This window comes from Narcine bancroftii, chromosome 4, assembly GCF_036971445.1.
Source record: "Narcine bancroftii isolate sNarBan1 chromosome 4, sNarBan1.hap1, whole genome shotgun sequence".
NCBI classification, from domain to species: Eukaryota; Metazoa; Chordata; class Chondrichthyes; order Torpediniformes; family Narcinidae; genus Narcine; species Narcine bancroftii.
In genome coordinates, this window is record NC_091472.1 from 116,261,154 (window position 1) to 116,287,346 (window position 26,193).

At 42.3% G+C, this 26,193-nt stretch overlaps 1 protein-coding gene across 1 annotated transcript in view; it reads left to right on the top strand.

Moving 5' to 3' along the window:
* Nucleotides 1-330: 330 nt before the first annotated feature.
* The window catches only part of galnt9 (polypeptide N-acetylgalactosaminyltransferase 9), a 185,039-nt gene continuing 159,176 nt past the window's right edge, over nucleotides 331-26,193 (top strand). Inside the window, exon 1 of the mRNA XM_069932518.1 lies at nucleotides 331-816. Coding sequence (XP_069788619.1) covers nucleotides 588-816 — 229 coding nt within the window. The 5' untranslated portion in view covers nucleotides 331-587. The remainder of the gene's footprint in view (nucleotides 817-26,193) is intronic.

A 26,193-nucleotide genomic window follows, 5' to 3' on the forward strand; every position in this document is an offset into this window, starting at 1 on the left:
GCACTGTAATAGCATTGCGAATAGGACAGTACAGCACAGAAAAGACCCTTCAGCCCACTAGGTCTGTACTGAACGTGATCTGGGGAAGACGAGGAACACTTAGCGTCATTGTTAACTCAGCTAGGATTGAAGCGGGCTTACAATTGAATGAAGTGTGTGTGTGCGCGCGATTGTTTGCGGGCGGTGGTGACCTGTGAAGAAAGAAAGAGCACGGTGCTGAGTGCACCCTTCCGCTGCCCAGCCGCCGACGCTGTGACTTTAAGAGCAGCGCGAAGACCAATGAAGCGGCCGTGTGCGCGTCGCTGTGCATCTCCCCTCCCTCCCTCTCCTGTACACACACCCGGCACGGGAGCCGCCGGTGCGGACGGGCTGCTGACCGGCCCGGCGACTTGGCAATGCAGAGGACGCTGGCCTGAGCCCCCTCTCCCCTGCCAGCCCCGCCTGGCTCTTCCCCCCCCCCCCCCCCACCCCCTGCCCCGCTCGTGCCAGCCTCTTGCCTTCAGCCTTCTTCCCCACCTCACGCTCCCCTCTGTAGCCCTTGCCCCGGGACTCCCAGATGCGCCGCCAGCCGGCACCTTCTCCCGGCAATGGCCCCAGCCCGCAGGATCAAAACTTTGCTCACCGTCAACATCTGCGTGTTCCTGGCCGTCGTGCTCTTCTCCGTGTACTGCCGGTTATCGGAGCGCTGGCGGGAGCCGGGCCCGGCGCCTCCCGCTGGGGTGCGGAGCCGGAGCGCCCGCGGAGAATTGAAGGACAGCCGGAGCATCCTGCGGCGTCTGGAGCACCTGGAGGAAGTGGTCTACAGTCAGCTCAACGGTAAGGCAGTGCCGGTTCCCGGGGGTACACCTGCCCGGGCGTACACCTGGAGGGGCAGCGGTGCTAGATACCGTTCAAACATTAACCCATTCCTTTACAAATAACACGCTGCTTGGGCTGAATTGATTTTAATAAGGTTGAAGGGTTGGCATTTCCTTAGCGCCTGTCAGCCATGTAACATAGGAACCGGCCGTTCTGCCCACTAAGTCTATGGCGACTGCTGAATCTATCTATAGAAACGCATTAAGTTTTGTATGCCGTTTCCACTGTGATTGTGACTGATTCCCCAACCTCCTCTGGCAGTGGGTTCCAAATATCAACCACCTCTGTAAAAACTAATCCACTTTAAACCTTGTTCCCATCCTCTGCCCCATCAAACGTTGGCCCGGGTCGGTCCCATTGGTGGGACTCTGCCATCCTGTTTGGATGTACGATCTCTGTTCATCGTGAACAAGCTCGGCAGCCAGTTTCTGCCCAGCAGGCTCCCATTATCATGGGTGTTTTGTCCCTGGGTCCTGGAGTGGACTCCCCCTGGGTGCTGGAGAAAGTGCCTTGGGAGTTTCTCTGGGCCTGACAGAAGCTGGGTCCTTGGTTTCGCCCCTCCTCTCAAACAACCCTCCAGGGTGTATGTCAAAGTTGGGGCCCAACGCTCTGAGCCTCGGAGATGGGGGGGAGGGGGAAACGCTCACAACATTCAGCCCGCGGTTAACTTCGGTGCGAAATTAAACCTCGGTGACGGGACAGTTTTTATTCAGCCCAGGGCACCCAACAAAAAGCGTGTGGTGCAGGGGTTGCTATAGAAACGGCCGTAAATTGCCCAACATGTACAGAAGGCTTCCAGATTTTTTTAAAATTTCGGGCAATTAAATTTCATGCAATTTTGCATTTGAAGGGTGCGTGAATTCGTGAACTCGCAGCCGCGATCTCTCTGCTTTCCGTGTGCTTGCTGAACGGCAGCAGCCGACTTTGTTGAATGTTTGCTTGCTGAATCCGATCTTGGGCACAACTCAGCTGATCAATGTGTGGGCAACGCATCTATGCTGTAAGCTCTTGCAGCACTCAATCCTGCATAGTAATCAGGAGCTCCTTCTTGCCAGCCCCGAGTGTAAACCAGGCGCAAACTTCAAAGATGGAACCTTCTCACGCGGGTCGTGAACCGGTTGGCGCGTCCGGTTGGACACCCTGTGCGCACCTCTGGATTTTTCCGTCTTGGGCCCTTTCATGCAGTCCAAAAGCCCGTGGGGAAGGGTCAGCGGAGGAGCGCTCCGCCACCCAGCATGAATGTGTTTCAGGGTGAGCTGATGACGTTGCAGCGACATAATCAGCCTGTGACCCATCTCGCCCCTCTCCCTTCATGAACCCTGCGGTGATATGTAATTACACCACTAGGTCACCAGGGGTCATCCCGGTGACCTTGTATATAAGACAGTCCAGAGCTAGTCTTGCCTTCCAGGTTCGTCTCGCAGAGAGACAAGACCGCTTAGTGTACATATTAGTTTATTAAAGCTGTCTTATACTTGCACTGCTGGTGTGGTTATTGTCAGTACAATTTAATAAACTGATATGTACACTAAGAGGTCTTGTCTCTCAGCAAGATGAACCTGGAAGGCTGATCTGTAGCTCTGGACTGCTTTATATACAAGGTCACTGGGATGACCTACTAGTGGTGTAATTGCATATCACCACAAACCCCTCTGGGTGGGGGCTGTCAGGGGTGGTGGGGGGCAGCCAGTGTGGGCTGTGATACCCCCGTTGGCTGCTCCAGGACCTCACTGGGCTACTTCAACCTTCGGGGCTGCTAGTCAGCGCACTGTTCTGGGAAACAGCGGTCCAGCTGTGTGAGGGATTATGGGTAGGGAAGACAGCCATTGCCCTGACACGCATATATGATGGCCGGTGCCATAGCAACAGTCGCCCTGTCTACCACAGCTCTGGACGACTCACCGAGATGCTGCTCTACATAAAAGCAGCACTTTAGGGCTGTTCCATGAAAAGGTTAGTTAAAAAAAATTTATCCGCTGTTGCTGCCGGCCTCGAAGTGAAGCCCAGGATGAAAACACCTTAAATCTCCATCAGCGTCATCCCAGATATAATCCCTTTAATTCTGAGGATGCACCTTCACCTGTCTGAGTCCTGAGCTCTGGAATTGCTTCCGCAAATCTCACTGCCTCTCCACTTTAAAATATTTCTGAAAACCAACCTATTGGCTGAGCTTTTTGTCATTTGTCCACATATATCCTCTAATGTTACTGTTGTAATCTTTCCCTTAACACAAACTGCCTCGTCTAGACTCTGAATGGGTCCAGTTAAACAAGAAATTCTGCAGATGCTGGGGCCCAGTTCAACACACACACATGCTGGTGAAACTCAGCAGGTCATGCAGTGTCCATGGGAAGTAAAGGACAACCAACATTTTGGGCCTGGCCTTTCTTTCCTATGGATACTTTGTGACCTGCTGAGTTTCTCCAGCATGTTTCTGAAAAGGGTCTATTTGAGATGCAAGCCCACACTCCAGACTGAGTGATGAAGTAGAGTTGGGTGGGGGGGTGTGGCAAAGTGCTATTCCATGGCCTTGTCTCCTACTGACACATGAGAAACCCTTGCACCATTCTTGGGGATCCAACTGGCATCTACCTTGCACTCTGTGTTAGTCCTGCTGTGTACTCACACATTCTGCTCCCTTCACCTGGAAAATCTCGCCTGTGTCTTTTGGCATCCCTTGCCAATCAGATAAGGCAGCATTTAAACATTTTAGTTTAAATAGAATATCATACAAAGAAACTCTGCCTTTTAATTCAAAACATTTGTATTAAAATCAATTCTTGTACCAATTTGCATCAGGCTGACATGCTGAACACACTGACATTGAGAAGAAGTAGCTCAGACTACATATAAACACGGCCAGACAGACTTTAACATTGGTTACTCAGCTCCTGTTTTTTTTAAGAGGTGATATTAATGTTGTCACTGTTTTCCAAAGCTTTGGTTCTATCTTCGTGACTCAATTGGACAACTCAACAGTAATTTTATGAGCCATGTGTACATTTGGGAAATTCTGTCGAGGGCAAATATTGTTTCTATCTGCCGGTTTGCTCTCTTTAGGTGATGGATTGGTTAAAGGATTGGGGATTAGAAGAGCTTGTAGATAACTATGATCAGCATTTTCATTTTCTATTGTGGGGGATCAAGTGTAAAGGGCTTCCTCTCTTGTGCTCTCGCTTTTTCTCTGTGGGGGAAGACTAACACAGTAATTATAGAAAGAATGGTCTGTGTTGGTGAAATGTGTGCACACAGAGATTGACCATTTGGCTCAAATCCTCTGAACCAATGTTTTCTGGTTAACCACAGTCTTTCCTCCTTTACAGAGTACAGAGAGAAGGGTTCTGTGAACAGTCTCACATGTTGAAGTTACTCTTATCATTTCTGTGTTTTTACTACAATCACAGTGTCTGCAGACTTTTGTGTTTCACTCTAACATTCATACAGCTGTGTACAGAGCACAACTTGCAGCATACAGAATTGCAATGAAAAGGAAGATCTATTAGCAACAAGCAAGGGCAGCATGAGAGCACTGCTGTGGAGTTCATTCAGCAGCCAGATGGCTGTGGGGAAGAAATTGTTTTTAAGGCTGTTGGTGCATGCTTTTACACTCTTGAGTCTTCTCTCTGATGCAAAGAGGGAGAAGAGAGTGTGTCTGGGGTGTGATCTGTCTTTTTCTCTATGTTGGCTGCCTTCCCTAGGCAGTGGGAGATGTAGATGGAGCCCAGAGAGGGGACGGAAGTTTGCAATATGTTCTGAGCTGCATTTACCACCTTCTTCAGCTTTTACCAATCTTGAGCAGAGCAGTTTCCATCCCACACTGTGATGCATCAAATAAGTCTTCTTTCAATGGTGCACCTATAGAAATTGTTCAGGGACAAAATATTATAGCACACTACAGGCTCTTCAGCCACCTTGTGTCGACCTATATATACACCAACCCAAAGAAAAACTAAACCTCCCTACCTTTCTATTATAACTTCCTATTTTTCTTTCATCCATGTTCTTGACTAAGAGTCTTTTAAATGCCCCTATTGTTCCAGCACCACCACCAGGCCTAACAATGCACTCCAGGCACCCACAACTTTTTGTGTCAAAAGAAATCTTGCCCTGATATCTCCCCTAAACTTTCTGTTCACTTTGTACAGATGCTCTCTAGTGTTTGCTACTCCTGCCCTGGGGAAAAGATGCTGACTGTCTACCTTCTTTATGCCTCTCATATTCTTGTAGACTTCTATTAAGTCACCTCTCATCTTCTGTGCCCACAAAGTGAAAAGCCCAAGCTCTGATAACTTTGCCGCATAAGACAGATTTTTCAATCGAGGCACCCTTGCCATAGATTACACATCCTTCCTGTATTGAATTGAATAAAATATTCTAAAAGTGGTCTCACCAGAGATTTATAGCAAAACTCCCCTGACTAATGAAGCCCAGCATACCATAAGCCGCCTTAACTATCCTCTTAACCTGTCTGATAACCTTGAGAGATCTACGAATTTGGTCCCCAACGTCCCTCTGATCTTCGCCACTGTTGAGTATCCTACCACTAAACCTGTTCTCTGCCTTCAAGTTTGACTTTCTAAAATGCATCACCTCATACTTATACGGATTGAATTTCATCTTCCACTTTTCTGCCTAACTCTGCATCCTGTCTATATCCTTTTATAAACTATGACAACCTTCAACACTATTCATAAAACCTCTAATATTTGTATAATTCACAAACTTGCTGATCCATCCATCTACATCTTTGTCTAGATCATTTATAAAAATAACAGAGGGTAGGAGTCCCAGAACAAGATCCCTGCAGAACTCCACTAGTCACAGAATATTTTCCACCCACTACTACCCTCTGCTTTCTACAGGCAAGCCAATTGTGGCCTTCCTTAATTCTAACTTCCTTAGTCTTATAAGTAAGAAGAGGCATGATGCAATTTCTTGACATCAATGTGTTTGTCCAAGTTCAGGTCACTGGAGATATTTATTCCAAAGTTTTGAATCTACTCTTTCCACTTCAGCACCATTAATGTGGACAAGGGTGTGGACTCTGCCCCCTCCCCTAAAGTCGGTGATCATCTCCTTCACCTTATTGATGCACCAAGCCACTAGACTTTCAATCTCCTTCCTGTATTCGGTCTCCTCGTTATTTGATAGCCACTGTGGTGTCATCAGCGAGTTTGAAAATGTTGTTGATCTTCAAGGTGGAAGTAGTGTTTGAAGGATCCTGGATTCCCTAACCAAGGATATTTGTTTAACCTCCAGATATATTGTAGGAGCAGTAGTGTTCTTCCATGACCACAGTATTTCTAAATAACCCAGGTTTCTCCAGATTTGGGTCTGGCTGGATCCCATATTTAGGAGCACAAATAGACAGGTGGCTTAAAGTTAGAAAAGTCAATAATGGCTGGGTACCCTTTTGAGAAAATTTAAGTATTTTATTAAATGAAATTATTGGGAGACAATTACCACAAAGTCCACAATTGTTCCTCTTGTGAAGTACTGTGGACATAAATTGAAACTGCCCAAGTTTTGATTAGAATTTGCATTGGCAGTGGCCAGGAAATTTATTATGTTTTCTTGGAAGTCTGATTCTCTTCTGGATATAGTTGTGTTCCCCTGGAGAAAATTGCTTATGACTCAAGGAAGTAGTACTACATGTTTTTGCAGGTCTCACAGCCATATTTGCACAATGTAGTGTTGAATATTTAGGGACATCTATTTTATTCCTGAATTCTGTGTCCTGGTTCTTTCCCCTATTAGAGATCTAGCTAAGAAAAGGAATTAGATTCTATGAACTGGATACTGGACCCTGACAGTTCCTTTTCTCTTTTTTCTTACTTTTCTATGCTCTTTCTTATCTACTTTTTCATTCTTTTCTTTACTTTGGGGATTTGTTTGGGGGGTGGTGGTGGGGGAATGAGATTGTTTGGAGATATGGCCAACTTGTACCATAGACATTTTTCATTTCAATTTATGTATTTAAGTAATGGTTATTTTTGATTTGTGTTGTTCACAAAATTAAAATAAAATATTTTTTTAAAAAAACAAATCACTGGATGTCAGCAGGAGGTTTCTTGCTTCTGAAGGACTTGAACCTGGTCACAGCCATGTAGGATTGGAGTGAGGAGAGATTTCCTTACTTGAAGGATAGGGAATCTTTGGAATGCCCCACCCTGAGATGACCATAGAGGTTCGATTGTTGAGTTTGAGATTTCTGGTTATTAAGGATGAGAGGACAGAGCAGGAAAAAGTCAGCTGTGATCTTGATGAATGGTGCAGGTGGCTGTAGGTCTAAATGACCTCCCCTTGTTTCTGATTTTTGTATTTCTCTGTTCTTGGCAACAATGCAGCAACCACCAGAAGATCTGTCACTAATCCAATGCTATAAAATTCTTCAACAAATTCCTTGAAACAATTCAAGCAATTATTCACAAAAAAAGCTCTTTCCTGGAAATTTCATCCTTTCATAATTGAGTCTGCAGAATTGCAAACAATGTTTTTTTAAATTTTTTTTATTTTTCACGCTATGAATCATACTAACCAAAATACACACAAACATTTCCCTCTTGAATATACAGTGTCATTTTCTCCCCTTTTCCCCCCTCCCTTCCCTCCCTCCTTCACCCCCCCCCTCCCCACCCACTCAACGTTCAACCTATATGATACATTAAACCCATTAAACAATGTCTTCACACAATGAAATTAAACAAGAAATTTGTGTCTTCTATTACATACTGGGTCAGTTCATTTCGTCGTCTTCTCCTTCTGTCATTTTAGGTGGTGGAGGTCCGCGGTAGGACTTCTCTGTTGTGTTCCATGTACGGTTCCCAAATTTGTTCGAATACTGTGATGTTATTTCTTAAATTATATGTTATTTTTTCCAATGTTTGTGATAGTGGATTGGGTGTTTGCAGGTGAGCTGCTTTGTTCTGCACACTTTTAAGCCGCTGGAGAGTTGTTGGAGCTGCACTCATTGGGGTGTATGGAGACAGTTCTGTCACTGACCTGTGCCTGTGGAGAAGATCTGGGTGTTGGGAAGTGAGTCCCTCACCACAGGTACCCAGTCTCTGACCTGCTTTTGGAATCTAGGTATTGATATGGTTGCTCATTTTCAGTTTAGTAATGATAATGTGTTTACTGTCATATACAATGTACAGATGCACCAGAATTCTTGCTTGCTGCAGTCGAACAGGTACTTGTGTAAAAAAAAAACTATAGACTTAATTGAATTAAAAAAGACAATAAGATAGATAAATTGTCATAATAATCCTAGTGCAAAATAAATGACTGGTAATAATCCAGACTATTGTTGCAACTAATCAGATCTTTTGCAACGAGAGAATGACCAAGAGCCTGATAACGAGGAAAAAAACTGTTCTCTGATGATAAATCAGCTGAAATTCAGGCACAGGCTTGTGAGCTGTAAGTACAACTCAAGGTCAAGTTCATTGTCACTTGCACCAAGGCACAGGGTTGTTTTGCGAGCAGAGAAGCAAGACACAGATAAAAATGCAGAATTACAGAGAGAGATCAGCTGGATCTATACGGTTGTGGTCTATGATTCTATTTTAGGAGCAAGTCGATGGGACTAGTCTGAATAGTCAGATTAGATGGATGAAGGGCCTGTTTCTGTACTGTAGTGTTTATGGAAGAGAGCAAATTGTGTCATCTGAATGCTGGCAAGAGGAGGGAATGTTAACCAATTCCCTGTGAGACTTGAAGGTATTCCTGTCAATGAGTCCCTGCCAATAGCTTGGAGGACTTGTTTGCTGCGAATTCGATTACACCAATCACAGCAATACTGTGACATCGGAGATGGACAAACTCTCGACCTTCTGAGCTAAGCACAACCTTCCATTTATTGATCTACGTCCTTGCTGACTCCAAGCAGTGCTAAACATTTACTAATTTCCTTCCCTTTATTGGGTAGAGGGCATTGGAGTATCTCAGGGTCATAATAGGTACATTTGAAATACGAGATGTCCTTTAACACTGAACTTTGATGCACCAAAGTGAAATTTCTATTGAATCATAGAGGCATGCAGGACGGAAGCAGGCTATTCAGGCCACAGGTTATGCTACCCCTTTGAGCTGTAGCCTTTTCTGCCTATGTGATCCAGGTCTTCGTCCAGACCCTTTGTGAATGTTGTCAGTGATACTGCTTCCCCCCCGTCTTTCAAGCAGTGTTCCAGGTACTCGCCTCTCCCAGGGTGAAGAAGATCCTCTTGGATCTCCTTAATCTCTGCACCCTCACATCCTTCCATGGCATTGTGACCAGCGCACCATACAGTACTCCAGCCATGGTCTAACCAGTTAGTTACTGTTAGAACATGTCCTCCCTGGCATTGCATTCAATGCTCTGTGTGGTGAAAGCCAATATCCCATGGATCTTCTTAACCTCGTTACGACACCAAAGTCCCTCAATACTCCCTTGGACTCTGCCATTCATGGTATATGTCCTAGTCTCATTTTGTACTCCCATTGCAACTCAACCACCTATGAGGGACAATTTACAGCTGTTAATGAACTTGCGCAACCCTACAACTTGGGGAAGAGGAAGAAACCGCAGCACCTGCAGTCACGCGACTGCAACCCATTGCAGTCACGGAGAGTATGCAAACTCCACAGAGGCAGCCTAACCTTTTTCTCCCCTCCCCTCCCCTGTCCTCTTGCTCACCTTCCCCCATCCTTCTTTCCCCTTCTTTGATCTCCTCTTGTCCTTGATGCCCTTCCCCTCGCCTTTTGTCCCCTCTACTTTTCAGCAACATATTGGTGGCCCAACCCTCTGTTTCATTCCCAGTGACATACTTGCTCATTAACTGTTTGTCTGCAGTCTGCCCATGCTTGCAACAACAGTACTTTATATGTGAAATTTCCTTCTGGTACTACAAACATTAGCTTTGTTGGACCCATTTTACTGGAGGAGTGGTAAGAGACCATTTGGTCCATCTTGCTATGCTGGATCCATTGACTTGTGAAGGCCTCTGATCTCACTACTAATCAGTCCATTCAGATCCCTTGATTATCAGCCTCCCAGCTAAGAGACCATCGTTATAACAAAATGGATGTGCTCATTCCCATGTTTAATTATCTCCCAATGCTGTACTGTTCAATTTGTCATTTTTCCATCAATCAATTATGCAGAGTTCAATCCCACTGATCTGTCACCCGGCTAATTTTTAATCCAACCTTTTCACCCTTGAGTCCCGTATGTGCTCTCAGAAGTATTAATTATTCACATTTTCATTCTTCATTTCGCAAATAGGAAATATTGCTAAAAGCTATTTGGCAGATACAGAAGTTAATTTAAAAAGGTCAATGAAATATTGGTCTTTGTCTCAAGGGCAGAGAAATACGAAGAGATGGAAGTATTTCTCAGAGCTCTAGTTATGCCGAACCTAGATTCAATTTAAGACTCGGGACAGTTCAATTTGCCAGTAAGATACAAAGGTTGAATAATAGCAGGGGTGCTGGTGATGTCACTGGGTGAGCACCCAAAGCCAGGAGTCCAGAATGTACCACCAAACTGTTCAGGGGCACCCCAGCTCCAATATGTCCATTGTTAATTATAGATCTTTGTTAATAATTAAGATTAGTGACACCAGCCTACTCTTATAGTCTCAGACAACACAGAACTTTGCCCCTCGTCCATACAAACCAAGTTGTCCATTCACTTAGCATTTGGACCACATTCCTTGAAACCTTTACAATCCAAATGTCCTTTGAATACTGCAATTGTGCCTGCCTCCCTCTGGCAGCTTGTTCCATGTACCCATCGCTCTTTGTGAATAAAGTTAGATCCCTTCTAAATCTTTCCCCTTTCACTTTAAATTTCTGCCCTCTGGGTTTAGTTTCTCTTATCCCGGGAAATAGACTATGGCTATTTACCTTCTCTAAACCTCTACAGGTTTCTCCCTCTGCCTCCTACACTCCTTATAATTCAACATTATGGTCGGCATATTCCTGGAAGTCATTATGATCAATTAAAAATTGTAATTCATACAAGATGCATCATGGCCATTTTGGTGCTGTGTTTTTCTTGTGCACAATTCTTTATAATGAAATGTAGCTTTGAGGTGAGAATGTGTAAATTCTGCATCTGGAGATGGCAGAATACCTATATGTGGAGCTAGAATGGGGCTTGGCTTTTAACTTTTGGAACAGGCAGGAGGGACCAATGGCCTCTTCACAGTGTTTGCTGAATCTAGGTGCATGTAGCAATAAACAATTGAATTCTATGGTAAGTATGTCTTGGGTGAAGAGACCAGAGTTATCCAGAGTGCTCCCATTGTGGCCTGGTCAAGGCCTTGTCCAATTTGGTAATCCTTCCTAAATGCCGCATCACATCCTCTCATAATAACTCAGACCTACGCACCATTTCTGTTTGACTTGCTTGCTACCTTCGTAACCTTGTGTACAAGTGCACGTAGGTCCCTGTGAACATCCACATCGCCCAATCATTTAGGGTGAAATAAAAGGTGAGAGGGTGTTTTCTGGACAGCAGAACGCCTCCATTCTAGCAGAGGTTGGAGAAGATGTCCCCAGAGCAGAAATATTAAAGCTGGGATCTCGTGGAAGTGTTCAAAATTTGGAGAGGAGAAACTGCTTCCAGAGGTGGGGGTTTGGGTGCTGAAAGGGCACAGACCAAATGCAGTGGATGTGCAGGAGAGAGGATAAGTAAGTGACTTGGGTCACAGTACCTGGAGAGGGGCTCGATAATACTAGAGAGGGAAAAGAGTGTCAGCTTGCAGAAAGCGAGCAGGACAGTGGGGCCAGCACAGGGTCAATAACCGAATGGTTTGTGTATTTCATTCTCCTGACAGCAGTGAAGAGTGTTCACTGTCCATGCTCAGTGAGAAGAGTCAGCTTTCGACATCATGGACAGGGATTTGAAAGCCCTTTCCCTTTGCCAGGCACTTGTCCAACATCCTGGTTCACCAATCCCCCAGTGACCCCTGTCCAGCCCCTCACACACTGTCCTCTTGATTCTGACCCATCATTCACCTCTTCAGCACTCCCAGTCTCGAAGTATTCATGAATGAAACACTGGCTGTTCTTTGCCCTCATTGATGAGGCTCAATCTGCTGAGTTCCTCCAGTAGAATGTGTGTTGAACTGCAAGATATTATTGATTCACATGGAAAGCAACACCAGACTCGTCCATCACTTCTGAATGGTTACTCTGCAGCACTATTCACTGCCAGACTCTGGATCCTCACTATATCGACAGATGTTCCCCATCCTCTCAGGTCAGCACTCCCATCCATTGACCCTGGATGGTGTCTGTCACATAGCCTTGATGGAGCGATGCAAAAAGGGATAAAGGGCATTTCTGAAGGTTAATGCAGAGTAAACCATTGAGCTGTTGAAGCCATGCATTAGTGGTGTCAGCTCACATCTCTGGGATTATCAGGAGCACTGCCGACTCACACTCCCACACGCTTTGTTAGTTGTTAGGCTCCCAGGGCAGATACTCGCTCAGGATCTATGTATTCCCATTCTCCATCTGATATTCTGCCTCCGAGTAGCATGGTGTACTGTTGCAATGTGGCCTCTCAGAAACCCATCTAAGTCAGTTGTGTCAAAAGGGAGAGGTTGGTGTCTGACCTAGCCACGTGTGAGCAGAACTGTCACTGGGAGATGAAACTCTTTGTGGCCCATCCTTATTTATTCTGGCCAGAGGTAAAGAGGAAAAGACAGCTGGAAGCCATTCAGCCCTTTGTGTTTCTCTGAAGGAACGACTTAAACAATCGGTGGAGGCAGGCTTACTGAAAATAATCCAAAATGCCCTAAGCAAATGATTTAATTTTTTAAAATGCATAAAAGGATTTGTATAGTTTCACTACTTCCCAGAAATGAAGGGAAGCTGGGTGACTTTTACAAATCATTGCAAATAATAAGAGTAATTGTAGATTTATTCAGTGTTGATTTTTATCTGCAACTCGTCTCTGATGTTGACCTGCCCTTCTGCACTTAGAACATGAGAAAATGCAGCCTGAAACTAGAATGAATGCAGGAAGTGCCTGAAACTAGAATGAATGCAGGAAGCATTCAACAAGTCAGCCAGCAGCTATGGTGGGAGAAGCAGCTTTTACCTTCATGTTCTTCAGAACTGTGAAAGTGGAAAAAATTAGTTAGTTTTAAGTTGTGGAGAGGGATGGAAGGAAAGAAGGGAATCTCTAGTTTTCTCAAAATTTCAGGGGTCCAAGTAATGGACATTTACCCTGATGAGATTCTGGATTCATTCATAGTTATGTACACAAAATACACAAGAGTTATCCCTCTGGCCCTGTAAAGAATTCACAAATCTTTTGTGAAAAATTTGAAACACAGAATATAAATTTGCTCTCATGTAATTTATATCAGAAAATAAACAAATGTGAACAAATTAATGTATTTTGTCAATGGTTCGCTTGACAGAAAATTGTGGTGCGACTGGTTTCCTCCCCACTGAAATTGGGGTAGGGAGGAATGTTGAACCCTATCGATAATAGGGTGAGGCCATGTATGTCTAGCGTTTACCAACCTGTCTGGTTATTGGATCCATGAAGGCAGTTTGAGGAAAACAAACAAAGGGATGTGTAAAAGCTGTTGCTGAGAACTGAAACTAGGAGAATGTGGGAAGAACCTAGTGTGATGTTTCTTTTAAGTAATAAAGAAACTTGTGTTCTTTTAATATTAACAATATTTTATTAACAACTCATGACCTCATGATTCCCCTTTTTTTTTTGCATCTAACCCGAGGAGCAGCATTAATCTCTGACTCTCTCTAGTGGTCGGGAGTATCACTAGCACTCTATCACCACATCCCCTTTCCTTAAGATGTTCAATCTAGCAACATTACACACTAATACCGTATTCATTTCAATTTAAAGTTAAACACCAACATAAACACAAATATCAGTAGAACAAACTTTTAAAGTGCTCAGTTATTTTTCTTTTAGCGAGTTAGCCTGTCAAGTGCTTTAATAACGTTTGTGGATCTTCTCAATGGAGATGCATGTGTTGATTCTGCTGGTCCACTACTATCCAGCCCTGGTGGTGTTTCCTCTGTTGCTGTGCAGGCTGGATATTCTGCATTTATCTGTTTTTGCAGTGTGACTTGCATTTTCAGCAGGCTCTCTTGATTCCTCCTCAGTATTTAACCATCCTCTGTTCTAACAGTGTAGGATCCTGGATTTACTTCCTCCAGAACAATGGCCTTCTTGTCACAGGTCTTGGAATCTCTGAGTCTCACTGGGTCACGTTGTGCCAGTGGCTTCTTGCTCTCTTATCATAGTTTGCTTTTTGTCTCCTTTGCAGATGCTTTTGTTTCCGTTTGACATCTTCGACATCTCTGTTCTTGTTTTGGCCTGCAAATTAGGGAAGTGTTGTGCGTAGTCTATGTCTCATCAGGAGCTCAGTGGGTGACATGCCATGTTCAAATGGTGAAGCTTGGTAACTCAACAGAGGTAGATAAGGATCTGAGCCACTGTCTTGTGCTTTCATATTTTTGATTTTCAAAGACTTATAAATCCAAATATTTTTTCCAACAATACTGTATAACATAGTCTATTTTATCCCCTACCCCTCTCCCCTCCCTCCTGTTCTCTAATTCAAAAAAGAAAAAAATATATAAATTAAACAAATACAAAGAACAAAATATTGTTAAAGTCAAAATCCTTCACAGGAACTTAAAAAAAAAACTCAAAGAAACATAAAATAAAAGAATAAGGAACAAAATGCAAGAGCACGTCACCTGCGCCATGACCCAATTGGCTGATTTCAAACATTCCACTACTGGCACAATTGTTGTATATAAACCCCTAAAAGGGGTTTATTACATCTGCATACCAATGTGTTAAAGGTCGGGTTGCCGCACCCTAACAGATGTGCCATATTTCTTCCTCAAATTGTATGTAGTTTTCTCCATGGGAATACAACTCTGCATTTCCATATTCCATCGTGTGATATTTAATTGGGTGTCAGACTTCCACATGACTGCTATACCCTTTCTGACTACCGACAACATGACTGTAACAAACTAAATTTGGTATCTGGACAGTTTAAAACTCATGTTCGTAATATTTCCCAGAAGTTACAATTCTTGATCCTGTGGAAAATCCACGTTTGTAATTTTTTTTCAGAATGCCCCCCCGCCCCCCCCAGGACCTCCCAGAAGAATCTCATCTTTGTACATAGGCAGGTTGAAAGGATAAAGGTTCCAATCTCCACATCACTCCTAAAGCACATTTCCAAGATTTCTGGTTTAGATTTATGTAATTTTTGTGGTGTGACGAGCAGGAAATTGCACCAATCTATACTTGACATTATTAACACCTGTCATGCTGTCCAGACATGAAGCTGACCAGCACCGCTTGTTGATTGTTGTGCCCAAGTCCAACTCGCACCTTTACCTCGACCTGTGAAGGCTTGGTTTTGGGTCCTCACTTTGGAATAGGAGATACATCATCGAGATAAACTTGCGCGTATTCCCCTTTCAAATTAGAATCTCCATGCGGACAGTGCCATAGTCAGTCCCAATGATTCTTAAAGAATTTGCTGAAGGAAATAGAAAAACGTTTTATTAGGCAAATCATATTTATCCCTCAGCTGTTTGAATGACATGAGCTGTCCTTGCACATAACAATTCTGAATATACTTGATCCCCTTCCAGTACCAGATGTCCAGAATCTTATTATCTGGAGTTGTCTTCTACTTTCTTGAGCAGCTGTTAACTATGTGAACTCCTTTTTCTGCTTTACCTTTTGACCATGGATGTAGAGGACTTGAAGTCACATGTCGAAAATCATACTCTTCTGCAAAGTTCTGGAATTCTCTACGACTGTAGCATGGGTCGCTGTAGACGATTTGAGGAATTCCATATCTTGCAAAGATTGATTTTGTATATTGGATCACACAAGCAGCAGGCATGTTAGGAACCAGTGCCTTCTCAGGATGGTTAGATAGATAGTCACTAACCAACAAGTAATTCTTTCCATCCAGGTGGAACAGATCAGTCCCACCTTTCTGCTATGGTTCTTCTGGTAAGTTAGTTATGATCATGGGTTCCTTTAGCTTTTTTCTTGAAACCATCTTATCAATCTCAGCATTTATCCCTGGCCAATAAATAGCAATTCTGGCCCTCTTCTTGAAATTTTCCATTCCAAGGTGCCCCTCATGCAACCTTTTCAGCATCTCTTGGCACAATGATTGAGGAATAATAATTCTGCTCTGTCTGAGTAGAAGCCCACTGACAACACTCAGCTCAGCTCTGATGTTGTAGTATGGCTGACATTCACTTCTTGGCCATCCTTCATTCAGATTCTTAGCGACCTTTTCTGTTTCAGCACCGATCTGCTTGGATTTCATGTCAGATATGGGAAGAGATTCAGTGATCAGGTTCACAAGGAGATTCACATTTGTCTCTGTGGAGCTCTCATTATGTGCTTCACTCTGTGAATTTGCCCTGGGCAATGAATCAGCCAACACAATAAGCTTCCATGGTGTATGCACTGTGACAGATTGTTATGTTTTGTTTTGTATATGGATATGTCTTAAAGGAGATAAATTGTGGCAGGGTTTTAGTGTAGGTCACATACAAACAGTTCAAAACAGATCTCATTAAAAATACTGGAGCTCTGCTCAAGCCAGACAGGCTGGGCTCTGAGTGCCTTTGCAAAAACTTTGAAGAGTGCCCAAGGGACTTCACTAATGGATTATTGTTTTGAAAAGCAACAGATGAAAGAACTCGGAGCTGCAGACTGTCCGAGAGCAGTTTGCTGTTCTAAGAGAATCATGTGATTTTTGCAAGCAGAGGGAGTCAAACAGGGTTTTCTCTGTGAGAGAGAGAGAGAATTCGTTTCCACAGTTCAGCAGCAACAACTGAGACTGGAACAGGACAAGCTGGAAAACTTGTGGAAAAACCCCATTTTGAGGTCTGGTTGTGGGTGCTTAGTTCAGTCTAGTCAAAGCCCTTGTGGTTCATGCAAGAGGAGAGGACTGGCTGTCTAATGTTTCACTTGGAATAAGGGAAACAAAAAGGAACTCTGAAAGAAAGAGATTATCATCTGGAAAACCCTGAAGGGGCAAGTTTCTTTGGAAAGACACTAACGTAGCTGATTAGAAGAAATTAGTTTGTGTCCTGGAACAACAAATCTCTCTGAAAACTGACAAGAACCTTCCTGAGTGGTAACCATTTACCTTTCAAGCACCAAAGCCTGGTGAGCTTCATAAATGTTAAATTCAGTGCACAGTACAATAATTACCTGCAACTAGTGAACTTGGTGGAATGAGAAGTGAGATTGGACTGTGAATCAAAGAACTTTTCTAAACTTAGGCACACATTATATCAGAATCAGAAGGGGGTTGTTAGGATAAGTAAGTTGATAGTAATAAGTTAGGGTTTGATCCTGTTTTCCTGTTTAAAGATAATTAAAAGCAACTTTTGTTAAAGTAGCTATTTATCTTGGGGAATATCTATGGCTGCTGGGTTTTTAGGTCCTCTGAGCCCGTAACAACACCAATTCAATCATCATGTTATGGCTTCATCAACAGTCTTTGGATTCATGGCAGCATCTCAGTGAGATTTTACTTGATTATCGCTATCAATGGCTGTGGTCTGCCTCTGTCATGAATGTTAGTATATTATACACATAAATGTAGAATTCTTGAGTCTATAGACCAGACCTAGACAATCTTTATCTATGCATATCGACATTCAGATATGGCCATTGTTCTTGAAAAGTATGTAACTGGCCTCCAATCTTCTTCCACGGCCTGAAGTAGTATGGCACCTATTCCATCTTTTGAAGCATCCATAGATATTTTCGTTCTTCTGGATGGGTCAAATAATGTTAAGAGCACTGGTTCTGTAGTTAGACTGTAGACTTCAGTCATCCCCATTCTTCTTCGTGGTTGACCGTCCACTTGAATTCCTTTTTGTCATGTAACAACTTCATCAGTTACATTGCTTTGGAAGACAGGTTTGGAAAGAGTTTACCAATGAAGTTGATCAATCCCAGCTCTCTCAATATTCCCTTTTTGTGACTGGGTCTGGGTATCTCTAGAATTGCTTTCATCTTGCTCTTATCTGGCTCCATGAGGTGATTTCCTTCATGACCAAACTGACATTTTGCTCTGTTCAGCTATAATCCATATTTCTGGATGCATTGTAGCAGTTTGAGCCTCTCATTATGTTGTTCCTGTGTGGATCCCCATAGGATCATGTCATCCATGTACATGGGTATCCCATTTATTGCCTTCTGTGATGTACTCCATTACCCTGTGGAACACATCAGGAGCTAAGGAAATTCCAAAAGGCATCCTTGGACAGGAGTATCGGCCAAATGGTGTATTGAACATGTACCTCAACAGCCCCTAAGGCTAGAGCTGGATGAGGTCCTCACCCGGGAAGAGACATATAAGGCAATTGAACAACTGAAAAGTGGCAAAGCAGCAGGTATGGATGGGATCCCCCCCAGAGGTCTGGAAGGCTGGCGGCAAAACTCTGGATGCCAAACTGCATGAGTTTTTCAAGCTCTGCTGGGACCAAGGAAAGCTGCCTCAGGACCTTCGTGATGCCATCATCATCGCCCTGTACAAAAATAAAGGCGAGAAATCAGACTGCTCAAACTACAGGGGAATCACGCTGCTCTCCATTGCAGGCAAAACCTTCGCTAGGATTCTCCTAAATAGAATAATACCTAGTGTCGCCGAGAATGTTCTCCCAGAATCACAGTGCGGCTTTCGCGCAAACAGAGGAACTACTGACATGGTCTTTGCCCTCAGACAGCTCCAAGAAAAGTGCAGAGAACAAAACAAAGGACTCTACATCACCTTTGTTGACCTCACCAAAGCCTTCGACACCGTGAGCAGGAAAGGGCTTTGGCAAATACTAGAGCGCCTCGGATTCCTCCCAAAGTTCCTCAACATGGTTATCCAACTGCACTAAAACCAACAAGGTCGGGTCAGATACAGCAATGAGCTCTCTGAACCCTTCTCCATTAACAATGGCGTGAAGCAAGGCTGCGTTCTCGCACCAACCCTCTTTTCAATCTTATTCAGCATGATGCTGAACCAAGCCATGAAAGACTTTAACAATGAAGACGCTGTTTACATCCGGTACCGCACGGATGGCAGTCTCTTCAATCTGAGGTGCCTGCAAGCTCACACCAAGACACAAGAGCAACTTGTCCGAGGACTACTCTTTGCAGACGATGCCGCTTTAGTTGCCCATTCAGAGCCAGCTCTTCAGCGCTTGACGTCCTGTTTTGCGGAAACTGCCAAAATGTTTGGCCTGGAAGTCAGCCTGAAGAAAACTGAGGTCCTCCATCAGCCAGCCCCCCCACATCTCCATTGGGCACACAAAACTCAAAGCGGTCAACCATTTTACCTATCTCCGCTGCACCATTTCATCGGATGCAAGGATCGACAACGAGATAGACAACAGACTCGCCAAGGCAAATAGCACCTTTGGAAGACTACACAAAAAAGTCTGGAAAAACAACCAACTGAAAAACCTCACAAAGATTAGCATATACAGAGCCGTTGTCATACCCACACTCCAGTTCAGCTCCGAATCATGGGTCCTCTACCGGCATCACCTACGGCTCCTAGAACGCTTCCACCAGCGTTGTCTCCGCTCCATCCTCAATATTCATTGGAGCGACTTCATCCCTAACATTGAAGTACTCGAGATGGCAGAGGCAGACAGCATTGAATCCACGCTGCTGAAGATCCAACTGCGCTGGGTAGGTCACGTCTCCAGAATGGAGGACCATTGCCTTCCCAAGATTGTGTTACATGGCGAGCTCTCCACTGGCCACCGTGACAAAGGTGCACCAAAGAAGAGGTACAAGGACTGCCTAAAGAAATCTCTTGATGCCTGCCACATTGACCACCGCCAGTGGGCTGATATCGCCTCAAACCGTGCATCTTGGCGCCTCACAGTTCGGCGGGCAGCAACCTCCTTTGAAGAAGACCGCAGAGCCCACCTCACTGCCAAAAGACAAAGGAGGAAAAACCCAACACCCAACCCCAACCAACCAATTTTCCCCTGCAACCGCTGCAACCGTGTCTGCCTGTCCCGCATCGGACTTGTCAGCCACAAACGAGCCTGCAGCTGACGTGGACATTTATCCCTCCATAAATCTTCGTCTGCGAAGCCAAGCCAAAGAAAGAAAAGAAAAAGGAACAATATTTTGTGCCATCTTCATGCAATTTTATTTTACAGAATCCCTGAGATGCATCTAATTTAGTGAAAAACTTTGCACCAGCCCTCTCACTTATAATTTTATCACTGGTTGGAATCCAATAATGTTCCCTCTTTATATTGGCATTCAAGATTTTTGGGTCCATGCACACGTGTAGATCACTAATCTTCTTTTTGACACACACCATTGAATTCACCCTTTCTGTGGGCTCCTCCACTTTCTTTATGACCCCTCATGACATCATTTGGTCGAGTTTCTGCTTAAGATTGTCTTTTAGTGGTGCTGGAACGCGCCTTGGGGTATGCACTACCAGTGGTGTGCCCTCCTTTAATTGTATCTTTTAGGTGAATGGTAGAACACCAAACCCCTTGAAGATGTCTGGAAATTGATCCAGTATTTTCTCTGCGCTGTTCTGTGGATGGGCACTGTTTTATTTTGTATATTTTATTTATTAACAATATAGTATACAAACAAATAAGAAATGCAGATGTACAAAACTTTTCTCCCTTTATTCCCTCTCCCCCCAAAAAAAACTACCCCAAATATAATAAAAAGAAGTTAGCATACTTATTTACTTATTGCCGTGTTGGGTGCCATCTCTTTCCAGGAAGAAAAAAAAACTTTATTACATTAGTAAACCCATATATTTCATATACAGATCCCACACCTTAATTTAAAAAAAAAATTGTCATGCAAGTTGTATGTTATTTTTTCCAATGGGATACATGATTACAACTTAGCATGTCATCTCTGAATATTCAACTCAAGAGGGGCGTAGCAAGATGGCATAGAGGGCAGAAGTGCGGTCCCAATCCTCCCCAGCCAGTTCTTTAAACACCCATTTTTAAACTTTAATTTATGTACACAAACATTTTTATTTCTAAGAACATTATTTGTTCATAATGGCGCCTAATATTAAAAAAACCTAAGACACAACTACGGAAAAAATTACTTTTTAAAAGTGCTGAAGAACTGAGGCCTACCTGTCCAGTTGGAACTAAGGAGTCGTCATCTGAAACCTCCAAGCCACAGAGAACTCCAGCTAGATTAAGTAAAACACTGGCATCGGTCTTGTCTCCACAAGATGGCACTGGCTTGTTGATGAGTTCAGCTGACGTTGGCCCACACGTTCGTGATGTCGGATGCGCGGGCGACCGGACTGAGGAGGGCCCTTGAGTCTGCACTGCCGTCGAGGGAGCCGAGGACGCGCAGGATGGTGTTGGAGACCACCCCTGCATGGCCCCTGGTCTTGCCGGGCCTGCGTGGTGCCTCTAGGGTCTGCGATTTGCTGGAATGTGTGTTGTCTGTGGGGGGGTGGGGAGGTGTGCAGACCCGCAGCCGCACAGGAAAAGGCCCAACAATAGTGGAGCAAAAAGAAGACTTACCTGCAATGACCAGTTCGCAGAAACAATTGGAGCAGGAGTTTGCAGAAGGTGGGCCTCAAGATGTGGAACTGGAACCTGGATTGGATTCTATTTTTTTGCTATCCTGGAAGGGATTGCCTATCATATGGATAACGTATCTCAACAAATGACTCAAGTGACAACTAAAATCTCTAATATGTTTGAAGATATGCCTACACTTGAGGGATGTCAATAAATGCCTTACATCAGTGGATGTAGAAAAAGAAAATTAAAAAAAAAGAGACAGCTTTTTCTGAATGTAAGGATCAAAATGTGCGTAATAAGGACAAAATAGAGAGAGTGAACGATTCATTCGTGGATTGGGGAATCCAGGAGAGAGATTTATTGAAAAAGATTGTTCATTGGAAAATCAAAGTCTGAGAAATAATGTAAAAATTTTGGGTCTTCCAGAGGATATTGAAGGATCTGATCCAATAAAATTTTTTAAGAAAAAGAGTTTTTCTCAGGAGGTTTAGTATTGGAGAGGGCACATATGGAAGAAACTGTTACCGGGACAACCACCACGAGCAGTTTTAATTTGGTGCCTGAATTATTAGGATAGAGAAATGATTGTGCGGTTGGCGGGACAGAAGGCCGGACAAAGTCAATCTCCAATGATGAGTCAGAACAATAGAGTTTTTTTAATGCAGATTTGAGTCAAGAAATTATTAGGCATCGACGGGAGTTTAATTCGGCTAAAGATGCGTTGTGGCGGGAAGGATATAAATTTGCTTTTCGATACCCTGCTGCGTTGAAGGTTTTCTACGGCAATTTTCAATCTCAATTTTTTTGAGAATGATCATGATGCATTGGTTTTTGCTAATTCATTACCGGACTTGCGTGGCCAGGGAAGAGTCTCGCCGCCATCGCCTAAAAGGAGGGCTAATGGAAATGGACAGAATGGAAAGAATGAGAAAAATGGAAAGAAGGAGGTTTTGACACAGTCCTATGGACGTTGAAGACCCGAACCAATTATTGGGAATGGAGTCGTTGGGCTGAATATTTTATAATACTGAATTGTATCATTATATATATATTGTATTTCTGGCTTTGGGGGGGGGGGGTGGATGACACTGAAATCTTTGATAGTCATCTGCCACTGGTGGGGTTCACCACACCCAGTTTTTTTAGGGCGTTACTACCTTTGGGTGTTTTTCTTTTTTGGGAACTAATTGTATTTATTCTATATAAACTTTCTTTAAAATATTAAGGGAGGGAGAGTGAATTTTGTTTATTAGTAGGGGAGTGATATTTTGTATTAAGTGATTATATTGTTAGTTTGTTAAGGTGTCTAGTTTGAAATTTGCTACTTTTAATTCAGGGATTAAATAATCCAATTAAGCGAAAGCGAGTTTTATCTTATTAAGAAAATGAAAATTGATATTGCCTTTTTACAAGAAACACATTTGAATGAAAAAGAGCATTTGAAATTGAAAAGAGATTGGGTTGGTCATGTTTTTTTTTCTTCATTTAACTCTTAAGGCAAAGGGTGTAGCGATTTTAGTTCATAAGAATTTGTCTTTTGAGTTGCACTCTATGGAGGGGAATGCTGGGAGGGTTTTAAAAGTGGATTGTAAAATCTTTAATGAACTTCGGGCTCTTCTTAATATCTATGTACCTAATGTGGATGATGAGTATTTTATCTCAGATGCTTTTTTGTTATTAAGTCAAGCTAATGAAAATATTTTAGTTGGGGGAGATTTCAACTGTGTTTTAGATCCTTTGATGGATAGATCCCCAAAATCAAAGATGGCGATACAAATTGGGGCCTTAATGAAAGATTTAAATTTAGTAGATATTTGGAGAAGGGTTAATCCTACAGAGAAAGATTTTTCTTTTCATTCTTCTCGACATGATTCATTTTATAGAATAGATTTTTTTTTAAAATATTGGCACATTTACAAGGAAAGGTATTGCAGGCAGAATATAAGAGTAGAGTTATATCAGATCATTCTTTATTGTTTTTCTGTAGCATTAAGTAAACTTACTTGGAAGTATGCATTAGGTGGGTTGCAATTACCTCATTTTCAGAACTATTATGAAGCATCCCAGTTCAAATTCATTAGTGGTCTGATGGATTTGGTTCGGCCTCCAAGTTGGGCTAAAGTTGAGATGGCCTGTATTTCTGAAATTGCAGTCCATCAATTTATATTTCGGTGGAATGTAAATTTGTTATGGGAGTATAATATGCTGATATTAAAACATTTATTGACGTTATGGACAAAAAAAATAAAGACTATAGGATCAAAAGGTAAATAGTCCATTTTAACGCCATTATATAATAATCAACTTATTCGTTTTTCAATATTTAATAGTCATTTAAAGAGTTGGGATTCTAAGGGTATAAAAACATTACAGGATTGCTTTGTAGAAAGACAGTTTCTTTTAATCAATTGAAAGAACGTTTTTATATTACTGAAAATTCTTTATTTGTCTATTATCAACTTCAATCTTTGGTGAAAAATATGTATGGTAGAGAGATGATTTTACCTGTATTGTCAGAATTTGAGTCTTTGATTTCTTCTATACCAAAAACGGCTATATTTCTCTTGGGTATCAAGTATCACAAGATATTATGGATAAGCCGGAATGGGAGAAATCTAAGTTTAAATGGGAAAATGACAACTTTTGTTTTCCCTGAAGAATATTGGGCAGTCATGATAGTGTTACTAAATTGACAAATGCACGGTATGGCATGGTTAATTATAATTTTTTACATCAGTTATATTTAACTCCTGAGAAATTGAAAAAATATGGTTTTAGTAATTCGGATTCCTATTTTCAATGCGGTATGTGTGTGGGAACATTTTTTACATGCTGTTTGGTCCTGTATGTATGTGCAACCATTTTGGGAGGTTAACTTTGGAAAAACTGTATAATTTTAAGTTACCATTAGATCCATCCATTTTTTTACTGGGTTATATGATTCCTTTAAGGGGATTAGGATTGGATACATTTCAAATTGCATTTGTCTATCTAGCATTGTCCGGAGCTCAAAAATGTGCAGCAACTTACTTGGAAAGATAATGTGGTGATTAATATAATGCGATGGCATAACGAATTGAAAGCTTGTATTGTTATGGAAAAAATTACATATGTTCTGCATGATAATTACTTTTTTTTTTGTTAACAGTGGCTACCATATTGGAATATATACATTTAGATGCATTTTGAACTAGTATACTGTTAGTTTTTGTTCATATCTTTTTGGCTCTCCAGAGAGCTGGCTGATGGGAGGGGAGGGTGGGTGGGGATTTAATTTGATTTTATTTAAAAAATTTTTAAAAATTATTTATTTATTATTAATAAAAAATATTTTGTTTTTTTAATGTATATACTCATATAAAAATGTTGTTATTGACTGTACTTTGCATTATTATTCATGGTTTCTCAAATAAAGTTTAAAAAAAATGTTCAACTCAATTTCATTTTTTTTTTACAAGTAATAGCTATACACTTCCTAGCCACTGCTAAAGCCAATCAAATAAACTCAAGTTGGGACTTCTCTAATTTTAACCCCAGAATCAATGTCATGCTGTATCCCAACAAAAACAACATTGGATCAAGTTCCAATTTAAACTTTAACAAACCTTCCAAAAATTCCAAAATCTTACACCAAAAAGGTTTCACCTTTTCACAAAGAGAAACTGAATGTAAGAAAGAACCAGTCTCTTTACCACATCAAAAACCTAAATCTGAAGAACTAAATCCATATTTCTTTAACTTCTCAGGAGTTAAATAAAGCTGAAGAAAATTATAACGAATCTTACATTTATTAATTTAGTCATACTGTCTTCACACATAATTCACATAATTCTTCCTGAGATAGTGGAATAGATAAATCTTCCTCCCATTTAATTCTCACTTTAGGATAGGCACTGTTAATGTAGTACACCCTCTTGACTAGGTTTAAGTTTCCATGTTTGCACTAGTCCCAGATGGGACTAGTGACTCACTGCTTGGTGATAAAGCATGTATTGAGTGCCTCTTCATTCACAATTGAATGTCTCTCTATCTTATTGTTGTTTTCTATGTCTTGCTTTGGTTATGTGAACATCCAGACACTGTGGCTATGGCTGTGTCTTCATTTTCATAATCTTTTTCACTCTCACCAAACTTATTTGCGTACTGCAGAGCTAATTCCGTGGCGTGGCATATCTTCAAAGCTCCAGCTGAAGTAAGTTCTGTCTCTCGTAGCAACCTCTCACTCACTTTCTTATCAATAATTCCGAACTTAATTTGATCACTGATCATTGAATCTTGCAGCAATCCAAAATTGCATCCTCTTGCTTTTGGTTTCAAGTCCATTAAGAAAGTATCGAAGCCCTCTGACTGCAGCTGTGTGCATGCACGTAACATGTACCTCTCGAACGCTTTTTTTCTTTGGTGATCAGTGTTCATCAAACATCTTGATAACCTTGTCGAACTTGTTCTGGTCATCTGTCTCGGCAAAACAAACATGTTGAAAACTTCTACTGCTTGAAGTCCCCCATGGTAAGTAGCAGTGCAATCTTATGTGCATCCAGTTTGCTAATGACTTGCAGATACAGTGTGAATTGTTGTTTGAACAACTGCGACTTATGGGCGATGTTCCCAGTCCAATTCACAGCATCAGGAGTCTCTCCTTGTTTCCTGCTGATACCAACTGATACACACTCCTGCTACTATGTGATGTTACTTTTAAATAATAAAGAAAGTTAGGTTCTTTTATATTAACAATATTTTATTAACAGCTCATGACCT